Source organism: Erpetoichthys calabaricus, chromosome 7 (genome assembly GCF_900747795.2).
Source record: "Erpetoichthys calabaricus chromosome 7, fErpCal1.3, whole genome shotgun sequence".
Lineage (NCBI taxonomy): Eukaryota > Metazoa > Chordata > Cladistia > Polypteriformes > Polypteridae > Erpetoichthys > Erpetoichthys calabaricus.
The window spans coordinates 85,632,099-85,644,266 of NC_041400.2; the positions used below are offsets into that span (position 1 = coordinate 85,632,099).

Genomic DNA, 12,168 nt, shown 5'->3' on the forward strand with positions numbered 1-12,168 from the left:
CAAATTAAAGTGTACACTCAATTTTGTACTTTGCTATTTAAACAAATAAAAAAACATGAATTAAAGACTTTACCTTACCTTGCCAGTAAGACGCATTCAACATTTTTAATTTTCCCAGTTATCAAAGCATCAGAAGGCTTTAAAGATTAAAAAAAAAAAAAGTTAGTTATTTTTAATATGTGAATATAACAAACCTTACCCAGTGAGAGTGCACAGTTATTCTAGTAATAAACCTTACGTCACTAGTGATTCAAAAATCCTACCAAACAAAAATATAACCATTACGACTAAGGAGAAAGATTTTAATGAATGTTCAAAGAGAACAGACTGTCAGAGTTCAGAAAGGCTTAAAAAAGGAAATGTAAGGGTAGGCTGCAACAGAATAATCAAACAGAATTGTAAATCTGCATTGGTGAACCATACGTAATTTTATATTGGATATAATCTCTGGCTGTAAACTGTTAAAGTGTTCCCAGCTTCTGGTTGCTGGCCTATTAATACATATAATTTATAAATATAGAATGACACAGGAAATGCAGGGCCAGAAATGCTGAACACACAGCTGAAATAGAAAATGTTTTCATATGTTATAGTAGTGACGACAATTTTGACATGAAGTGTAGTATGTGTGAAGCCCAAATATAATATATATATATTATATAAAACACTGCTCAATTGACATGTTGCTGTAGCCCAACTATCAGTCGGTAAAAAATAAAAGACATTCGCATATACATGTATGTTTGCGCCTTTCATTTTCAACCAATGTCAACAGATCTGTGTAGATGGCTCAGTGGATAAGCTACCATTTAGAAATGGCAAGGTAATAGGTTCAAATCCCATGTCTTCTTTGTATTTAACGCTTTAAGTACTGAGCTGCTATTATCATAGAACAAAAAGATACATGATGTGAGTAACCTCCTGTGTAAATTTATGGTACTTGTAAAAGATGTTACTTTAACCTCACACACAAACATTCACATCAACATGTCATTTGAACAATTTTTCTATTCAGTTTTATTCTTGTAAGGAAAAGTAACATCCACTCATACACTGCAGTGTCTGTTTGCTCAACAAGGCACCAAGAAATAATTCGGCTGTGTTTGTGGGTCTGCTTTTATCCCTTTATGGTACAGTGGAACCTCTAGATACGAGTTTAATTCGTTCCAGCACTGAGCTTGTATAGCGAATTTCTTGTATCTAGAACAAACGTCCCCATTGAAAATAATGGAAATCCAGTTAATCCGTTCCACATCCCAAATATATTAACATAAAAATCATTTTTCCTAACAAATAACACTGATAAATTATATATACTGTAGTCTACCTTTAATAAATAACACTGGTAAATACTATAACTGATTATTAAAAGAATCAAAACAGGTGTCCAAAGTGCAGTAGAGCATTCAATAAATCTTTAAATAAATAATCCTTAAAACAGTTGTGAAGTGGAGGTTTAAAGTACATAAGAATAACAATCCTTTAACACGAGGTTAAAACGTCAACAGGAAGCAGTCTTCAAAAAACAGATGACAATCCCCGGTGCTTCTTCTCTGTTAGCGTCTCACCTGCTTCTCCCATGCGGGCTCTGCAACAGGCGAGACACTTAATGCAGCTGACCTTCTCTACACCGTCCTGCTTCAGCGGTTTGGCTCGCCTCTCGCACCGACTTCCTACTGCTGCGGATTCCTGCCTCCTCCTGCAACCTCCGTTCTCTCTCCTCTCCTCTCTTTTCTTTTACTTCTTCTTCCCCTTAACCGGCTCGCGCTTCTCTATATATGCGGGGAAGACATGGCAGCTGCTAGGGTTACCACTTTTAATACAAAAAAATAAGGGACGCATACGTATTGATTCAAAACGGGACGCGCAATTTCATTCTCAAATACTGGACGATTCCGTATTTTAAAGGACGGGTGGCAACCTTGCCCAGCCCATCAGCCACAGGACAAATCATGGATGTGGGCAGTTTCCCACCTGTGCACTTAGGTGAGAAACGCAGACACCGCAGATCGCCCTGCGGCTCGCTACAGCTACCACGCCCCCTCGCTAAGCCGCGACCTATACCCACAGCCTGGCACGTGGCTCGTTACGTGAGCCAATGCTCGTATTTAGATCTGAATTTTTCGCTCATACTTTCCTCGTATTTTGAATTTCTCGTATACAGAGGTGATCGTATCTCGAGGTTCCACTGTACTTGTAAAAGTTGGCGACAAATTTACACCAGCTGTTGCAGACTCAAATTAAATGTATGTCTTTATTATATTCTGTAACAGTAACTATAATAGCATCTCACTACTCGAAACAGTAAATGTGAGGAGGACCTGGGAAAGAACCCACCACCTTTTCATTATGAGGCAACAGTACTTACCTCTGCACCATCCAACCAGACATGTCTACTTCGTATCGATTGATAGTTATAGGCTTCAGTTTTTACACATTGCCAGTAACATGTAAACTGAACAAATTTCTTTTTCTTCAGTTATATTCTTGAAGAAAAATGCACTTGATGCGTTATACCTTTTGTGAAAGTGTTTAATATTTGAACTTCAGTCTTCACATTACACACTTCACGTCAGCATTTTATCAATTATTACAACATGAAAAAAGTTTTAGTTGTGTTCAACATTTCTTGCCATGCATTTCCTGCCATCCTATAATTACACAGATCATTGTGTTCCAAATAAAGATATATTATTTACCCTATACAATTCCAGACACTTTACTCCCAGCTCTGAGAATTTTGCGTCTGACTTGACTTCAGCTGCCTCAGGCAGCTTGTTTTGCAAATGTGACAATCAGCACAAGAAGCAGGCACCAAAGACACTGCTGACAAGGTGCAAGGACATTTAAGGTGGCCCAGCTTTGCAAATATTTTCGTAGGGTTCAGGAATTCTAGTGTTAAAGGAATTTGATTTAAAATGATCTGGACGTGTACCAGTTTGTTTAATTGATTTAATCAGCAAATACCCACTTTTAGTATGGAGGTAGCCCTACTGCTGTAGAAGCGGTCTTGGTGGGTTTCAGCAAAAGAGAAGGATACCTCCTGTGAATTAAATGACTTTAAAGGTTCTTAATCATCCACCTCAGACTCTGGGTTAAAGCAGTTCAGAACAACCTATATAGTTTAACTATCAGGAACACACCGAGATGCACATCACCGTCATTCATTTTGGACTGGTACAAGTCGAAACATCGGTAGCACAGTGCTAGTATATCGAAAAAGATCGCACCTTCTGATGTTCTAGTTGCCCACTGGCATTACATCCTTGAACCTGGGACATTGACAGTAATGAAACCAAGATGAACTAGTACAATAAGGACTCAAACAGCAAGTAGTTATAGTAGGGCTTAATGGTGGCAGCAATGTGCTATTAGTGCATGATCCCAAACTCTCCCTCTCCCCATAGTGCAGATTTATTCAATCAAGTACTGTCCAAAGTAAAATGTTAAGTGCAGATTGTTTTTAATAAATAGCTTACATTAAAAACAAGTGCTTCATGGAAGATAAACTCAATCAATAACTCCAAGGTGTGGAGAAAAAAACAAAAAAAAAAACAAAATCATAATCTGGTCTTTATACATACAGTTCTATGTATAAAGTTCTGTGTATGTTCTTTTAAGACACCTACTCTCTTGCATCCCTGTGGCCACGGATGTTTGCCTCAATCTGTGAATCATCACCAACCTGCTTGCCTACTTTGACACTGTACTGATTTAAAGCTGGCTGGGGATCCTGACTACCTATTCATCCTCGTGGTAACAGACATTCATCTTAGCTGGCGATCCAGCACTCCCATGCTTGCCTGCTTTGGCTCTCTAGTGATCTATAGCCCAATATGCTTCTCACCACCAGCGCTTGCCTACATTGGGATTTTGAGCTCTACCATATCTTATTCAGCTCCTGTTCTGTACTTTTTTGCCCTTTTACCTTGTATTTTGTACTCGGGCACCTTTTATTCTCCGTGGGTGCAGGTGAGCTCTGCCTGATGACTCACGGAATAAAGAGGAAACCGCATCGACTAATTGTGCCTTCACATGCAAATATGAACATTTAATTTCCTCTTGGGTCATGCAGTTGCACAGATCTAAAACCAACACATTACCACAGACCCTTCACTCACTTCAGAGAATTAATGACTTGTCTCCATTCATGAAGTACGATTTGTGGTTGTCCATGTAAACAAATGTCATAATCAGGCATTTACTTTGGACTGTTTATTTACTAAAGGAATCTTGTGATCTTATTTTTGTGCTTGATACATTTTTAAAGATTTGAAGTAACAATCTCCCGTGATGCTATTTACTCTTTTTGTGGCACCTACCATTTTGAGAGGTTTTTGTCGATGGTGACTGTACCATGGTGATTGCTAGGCAAGATCAACCGAAATCATGCAACATGTAACATCTGGATGAAGGGTACGGAGGTCATTTCATTCATATCTTTTGTCCTTGACTGGTGTTAACTCAAACCTTAAAACATCCCTTTGATGCTTTGAAAAATGTCTGGTTAATGAACTCTTGACTCTGCACTTTTAGCAAAAATAAAGATATACATAATCAGAGCTTAAATGTTAATCATAAATCACTGTCAAAAAAATCAGACTATCAGATTTAACTTTGGATGAATGGTTTAGGGATTACAGTACTTACTATATGTCATCCCCTCCTTATAACATGACCAAAAGTAATTGGACAAGCTGTTCCATGAACAGATGTGGGAAATTCCCTCATTACAATAACAATTAAGCAGATAAAGGTTTGGTGCAGATTTGAAGAATGAAGCCTAATTTTTGGAAGCTGTTGTCGTCACCACTTAGTACGAGGCAAAAAAAGATGCTTTTAATCAATGCAAGTAAAGCAAGCTAACATTAAGCTAGAAAAAAAACAAACTTGGAGATGGCAGAAACATTAGGTCCAGCATATCCAGATGTGTAGTAGTCCTATGTTCGGTACTGAAGTGTTAACCTTGGTGTTCTTATAATTAAACTGAAGACTACTTGTGCTCCCCGTTTATTTGTATTAATAAAATTTTGTAGGCGTATTGTTTAGTGATTAGAACAATCTAGACGAGAACAGGCCATTCAGCCCAACAAAGTTCGCCAGTCCTATCCACTTATTTCTTCCAAAAAAAACATCAAATGATCATACAAATCCTAAAATAAATCAAACTAAATAACATACAGAAAAATATTTATCCATAATACATGACATAAAAGAAAATGCCTCTCTTAATTACTAATGAGCTGTGTTTTTTTTGTAAATAACCTTTTTCTGTGATGTACTTACCAGAAATAGAGGTTAATTTAAATATATATATTTACATACATACATACACACACATATTTTTTTTATTTTTTATTTTTTTACACAGTGATTGAATTAACTGATAGACAGTTAAACACTGCTTAAATATACATGGCATTTAGAGGTTTAAAATTATTCTTCGTTGCATTCCCATATAATATGGGAAGCACATATTGCCAAAGCCTATGTCTGTCCATCTGTCTGGATGAAACAACTTTGCATCCCGTGAACCAATTTTGCTGAGATGCAACACACTTATTCTTCAAAAGAAATTTGTCAAAATAGTTTGATTTTTGTTTAGATATCTCGAATTGATCAAGCTGTACAAAAAGTTTAAAAATTTCAAAATTTCCCATTGAAAAGTTTGTCTAGCTTAAAAGATGTTCTGTGCAACTTTAACTACAAATTAAAAGGGAGTCAAATGGTGGGCAGAGCACGCATGAAAGCATCTCACAGCAGAATCTTTTCCTACTGGTTAACTAATAGAGTATTACTTCTCTGGAAACAAATGGAAGGGGACATAAATTATGTAAGCATTTAGGTATAAGAATGAGCATTACCACCTGCAGCTTACTATTGTAAACAATGTAAGCAGACAAGCAAACGGGAAACTTATCCTTCCCTCAAGAAAACTGAACCAAGAATCTGATAAAATTACTTTCAATTTACTTTTGTTGTCACCAGCATACCTCACAAATGTGAAATGCACATTGTCTTAGATTAAAAACTTTACTACTTCAAAGTGGACATATTCAGTTAAGTTTTAAGGCTTTTATGTATATGTTTTGACTCTTGCTCCTTCCATTTAAAAAACACCAACTACTTTAAAAACCTATTTAAATGTAGCAAATCTATATTACTAAACGAAGGTTGTATATATGCACGGATGCCAGAGGCCAGAAGCACCAAAAGCACATGTGCATGCGCACTGCACCTCAGCACCCCAGAGTCAAATCCAGCAGCTTCCCAGAGTCAGTATGGGCGCCCAAAAACAACACAACCTGTAAACTAAACTTGAGGTAAAGCGTGCACACCAGGTTGTATATATGCACAAATGCGAGAGGCCACAAGCTAGCCGTGCACAGTACAACCGCCGCCCGAACACGAACACCACCGCATATACAACCTTTGTTTAGTAATGTAGACCTCCAAGCCCGGATCCGCCACCATGTCCACTTCAGCACGAGAATTCACCGCTGTCAGCAAACGACTTCTAGCTAATGGCACAGCCATACAAAAACAAAAATGAGACGGCATGGATAAAAACAATGAACGAAGGCGCCTAAAACGCACTTCTGAAACACTACAACCAGATGAGTCATGGCTCCAAAAAGAAACAGCTTTAGTATAAATATATTGAATTAAATGAAAACTTTCCCAGGACGCACCCACCCTCCATGATTTTTCTTCCCTCCAAAGATCGGAGGGAACAGAAAGTGATTGCCATTCTTGGATTTGCGATTCTTTTGAGAATCGCGGGTTTGCTGGTTAATATACAACATGATTGTGCAGAAATATCCTTGAAGGACAAGTTCAGAATTTTTGAAGTCAAGGCCATTACCATGTTACACAACTTCTCTAATCCTGGACTACTGCAGGTGCTTATTTCATCACCAGAGAATGTCAATTTACAGGACTGGTAAATCGCTGGCATGTCAGATTATGTGACAGCATGATAACTTTCCAGAATAAGTGTCATATATCCAAAGAACTGCATGCTTCTCCATTTTACTGACAGCCAATAATGAGCTGTCTAACAGAGCTGGTGATATGTACAGGTATTCAGGGCTCTAAACTGTGACAAAGTATTTCCAACAGCAATTGAAAGTTTCATTGCTGTTAGCGACAGAGACAACTTTCTTTTTTTTTTTTTTTTGAGGTTGATATGTTGTCATATTTTTATCTGCCATTAGTTAAATACATCATTATCTGATTTACCGCCATGCTGATCCACAGCTAGTCACATGCACAAAGTTAATGCAACAGTTAATCTCTAGGTAAACTGCAATTTGAACTGATTTTGCATTCACAGGAGGGAGAAAAACATCCAGTACAAAGCAACTTCATTTCTCAAAAATCCTGAACAACATTCTAGGAGTTCATGGCTTTAGGAAATTCCTTGGCTTAGATATGATAAATCTAAACTAGAGATTTATTGTGACTTATTTTGTAAAGCTGGTGTAATGGGCATCACAAATGGGCTGGCATTCTGAAAGGGATGAAATAAGTATTTCCTGGCCAGGAGGCCAGTACAATTGAAGGATGATGAGCACTGAAATATTTTCTCCCTGGATATGCTAGGAGGCATCCTCCTTGGGTTAAGGATCCACACACATGTCCACAGGGGATGCTGGTATCTGTAGTCATGCGAGGCCTCCCTGTTGTGTTTTGTAGGGGCCTCCAGGGGTGAGCCGATAGGATTCGCAATCCCTGCGTTTTGGGACTTCAATTGACCTGAAGTTCTACCACTGGGCCAGACACATTTAGTTCGGGCCATGTCCAAAAAACTGCTGAAAAGGTCTTTAAAAAGGACTGAAAATAAAATGCAATCCAGCCTGCAGGGACTTATCGGTCACAAAACATGCCTCCCAAATCTTTCTACTGAAAGACAAAGTATTAGGAAGAAATATGGTAATGACATCACGTGTTGAATTTACTGTGTGGAATGTACAGTACTGTTCTGGATAGGACGTTAAACTGCATCCGGCCCTGCAAGCAGTCCTCCAACTTGCAGGGAAATCATGGGGGCCGGTGGCAGGATTGGCACTCCAGCCACCGTTTTAAAAAAACATAAAACAAAAAACACAACAACCCTTCACACAGCTCCAAGGCGACAGAAAGGACTCTTTTGCTCTCCGTAGGAGTAGCTCTGCTGCAGCCGCCCATAGGAAGGCTGCTCGCATCATGAAGGGGATGGGGGAAAGCCCTCGGAAGCCCCATCCCCAGAAGAGTCGAAACCGTTGGAGAGCCAATGGGGTCAGGACTGTTGGGGATCGGAACTGGTGTGGTGCTGAGACATCACTCGGGTCCCAATTTGAGGTGGCCCATACGGGTTGGCGCATGGAATGTTTTGTCTCTCCGGCAAGATGATCATCTTCCTGTGCTGTCAGAAGAGCTGCATAAACTCTGCATTTCATTGGCGGCACTCTCTGAGGTGTGCAGACCAGAGACTGGCCAGATCTCTGTATATGGATACACCTTTTATTGGTCAAGATGCTCTGATGGCTGTCAAACTCTGGGAGTAGCTGTTGCTGTAGTGGATTGTCTTCTTCCAATAGTGTCCATTGTCGCTCCTTTCACGAGCGTATTATGATGCTCAGATTATGGCACTCCCTGGGTGCTTTGTCTGTTGTCTATGCTCTGACCACGGTGAGTGATGGCTCGGTGAGGTAGACATTTTATATGCAACCTCGCTCAGTGGTTGATGGGTGCCCACTAGGTGACACTCCTCTGGTCATGGGCGACTTCAATGCAGCCACTGGCACTGACAGGGCTGTCTATGAGGATTGCCTTGGTCCCCATGGGTCTGGTGAAAATGGCTATGTTCCTTGACTTTGCAAAAGGTCAGGGGCTGCGAAACGCTGGATCCTGGTTCCAGCGCCCTGAGCCACATTGTTGGACTTGGTACTCTAATATTGGTGGTGCGGTGAAGGAAATCGATCACATCCTCATGGGCAGACCTTGGAGGCTCTTGCAAAACTGCAGGGTCTACAGAAGTGCAAAGTTTGTGAATTCTGACCACAGACTTGTTGCTACTCTTAGGATGCAGCTTGGGTCCAGTAGGTTACCACCTACTAGGAAAATGAGCCTGGATTTGGCCAGACTCCAAGGACCAGGCTGTTTCTAATGAGTTTGTGTAAGGAACTTGCAGATTCGGGTGCGACTGCTGATCACGGCTCAATGGCAACTCTGGTCTATACCGGGAACAGAGAAGGACGGCTGCCAGATAAAGAGGCGTTTGTTAGAGGAAGCTGTGCGCAAGTGATCCACCATCTGTGGTCTAGCGACCCACATCCTGATTACAGAGGAATCAAAGCATTACGCACATCTGAATCTGTTCCTTGGAGAGTCTCAGTCAGGGCAGCTGATGAAATGGTCCTTATGGATGACACTGCAGTTGTGACCTGCTGGACTGGCCACTTGAGCAGTTGTTCAAAGCTGATCCACTGGCTAGGACGCTGGATATCTCTGGGTCCACAGTCCTTGAGGCAGATCCTCCAATTAGCTGCGAACCACCCAATCTCCCGGAGATTGCACAGGTAGTGAACCAACCGAGGGAAGGAAAGGCTGTAGGGATCTGTGGTATCCGGGGTGAACTTCTCCAGGCTGGTGGTAAAGCTGTCCCCCTGGCACTGCAAGCAATCTTTGCTTCCATTTGGGAGACTGGCATCATCCCATCTGACTGGAAAACAGGACTTGTCATCCCTATCTAGAAAGGGAAGGGTGATCGCCTGGATTGTAGCAACTACAGGGGGATAACAGTGCTCTCGGTGCCAGGCAAGGTCCTTGCTAGGGTTGTCTTCAATAGGATTCGTGATCACTTGCTCACCTACCAGTGACCGTAACAGTCTATTTTTAAGCTTAAGTAGTCTACCATTGACTGCATCCTGGCACTGAGGGTTCTCATGGAGCATAAATGCGAATATTGGCAGAGTTTCTTTGCAGCCTTTGTTGATTTTCGTAAAGCGTTCGACTCAGTTGATCGAGCTGCTCTGTGGGATATCCTGAGACTTCGCAGGATCCCCTCGAGGTTGCTGGATATCATGAGCGACCTGTACACTGGTACTGTGAGTGCTGTGCAGAGTTGAGGCAGAACCTCTTCCCCCAACCCAGTTGATTCTAGGGTTTCGTCAAGGGTGTGTTCCTGCTACTACTATATTCAATGCTTGTATGGAATGGGTGTTGGGCAAGTTCGTGGGGTCCAGCGGCTGTGAGGCATCTGTTGGTGAAGAAAGATTCACAGATCTTGACTTTGCTAACAATGCTGTGATCTTCACGGAGTCAATGGAGGCTCTGATTGGGGCGCTCGAGAGACTGAGCGAGGAGTCCGAGTGTCTGGACTTGAATGTCCTGGATAAAAACCAAAATCCAGGCCTTTAATGACCTCTTGGGCACAGCCATCAGCAGTGTGTCCGTTTGCGGAGAGAGTGTCGACCTTGTAGAGAGGTTTACTTACCTTGGCAGTGACATTCATGTCTCTGGTGACTCTTCCTATGAAGTCAGTAGACTGACTGGGAGAGCATGGGGGGTCATGGGTCTCTGGAAAGGAGTGTGTGGTGCTCCCGATATCTATGCAAAAGGACGACAATCCAAGTCTTTTGAGTCCTGGTGCTTCCTGTCTTGCTATATGGCTGCGAGACATGGACGCTATCCAGTGACCTAAGATGAAGGCTGGACTCCTTTGGTACTGGTCTCTCCAGAAAATCCTTGGGTACCGTTGGTTTGACTGTGTCGAATGTGTGGTCACTCATGGAGTTCCGAATGAGGCACATTACCTGCATTGTGAGGGAGTCGTCAGTTACGGCACTATGGCCATGTGGAGCATTTCACAGAGGGTGATCCAACTTGTAGGATCCTCACTGTTGGGGACCCAAGTGGCTGGACCAGGCCAAGGGGTCACCCACGCAACACCCGGCTGCGGCAGATAGAGGGTAATTTCCAGAGGGTGGGACTGGACCACGTGTCTGCCTGGGGGTTGCCAACCGGGATCCAGAGTTGTTTTGTCGTGTGGAGGGCGCAGCAACGCACCGTACCAGTGCATGCTCCCCAACTTCACTTGAATGCAGACAAGGCACCAAAAGCTGCGGGGCTGAAAACCATGGGAAGAGTATGACAGGCAGGCATTTTCAAGTCTCATCTGCACTGCTACATACTGTATTTGACATCCCATGTCAAATATGGTAAATTTGAACAAATTTACAAAAGACTCACATTTGACACATTAAAATTTCAAATTACAAAAAAAGTACACAAATTCCAACGATATTAAGATGCCAGAAAAAAATTGCTTTTTTTCAGCTTTTCAAGGTATTTTAATTGTGACAAAATAAGCACTTTCTTGCTTTAACAAATTAGAATAAGTATGCATAGCATAACATTTGGGTGCAACTTAATTTTTGAGTTGAAAGTTGGAGCATTTTCTTGAGCGAGAGGGAGAGAAAAGCTTGCTCAAGAATGGGTGTGGTGTAGTGGTTGTACAGACTGAGTTAAGAGTGCTCAAACTTCATATCAAACTCCACTTTGCTGATATACATTACAGTAGTTTTGCAGGTTGTGAAAGAAATCTTGCTGCACAGATTTCAGGAATGTTTGCACTTAATGGAGATCGTGCTCACACTACCCATATCAGCTATGCAGTATGAATTAGGCTTTTCTGCATTTATAAAAAAATAAAAATAAAATAAAAAATTTCAAAAATTCAAAACTGAGCGCACACGAGATCTAGAAAATGCCAGCCTACTTAGGTTCCAAAGATTAATAGCTGCTAATAAGAGGTTCAGTCTCAGTTTTTAAATCCAGGCTGAAGATTGATCACTTTATTCTAGCATACCCCGACTAGAGCAGGTGATTAGCTGTGTATTCTTCATTTCTGTTAGTTACTTGTACAAATACATAAATTAATACAATATTTTTAAACTGTTACTAACCCTCCTCTGTTTGGTTTCTTTTGTCTGTATCTGGATGTGCCACTGCTTTATTGCCAGGCTGCTGTCCTGCATATGAAAAACTCATTTTGAATAAAGTAGTGTTGGGATCATGAAATGGAAAGATTCTCTAAGGGCCAGCACAGACTTCACTATAGAATACCAAGGAACAGGTAGGCAGCCAGTTGGCCAAGGTCTCCAGATCTGTAACTCTGTTAAT

General features: G+C 41.3%; 1 protein-coding gene across 1 annotated transcript in view; it reads right to left on the bottom strand.

Annotated features, from left to right (window-relative positions):
* The window catches only part of mtap (methylthioadenosine phosphorylase), a 191,737-nt gene that overhangs the window by 135,825 nt on the left and 43,744 nt on the right, over nt 1–12,168 (bottom strand). Inside the window, exon 3 of the mRNA XM_028805159.2 lies at nt 79–137. Within this exon, the coding sequence (XP_028660992.2) occupies nt 79–137 (59 nt within the window). The remainder of the gene's footprint in view (nt 1–78; nt 138–12,168) is intronic.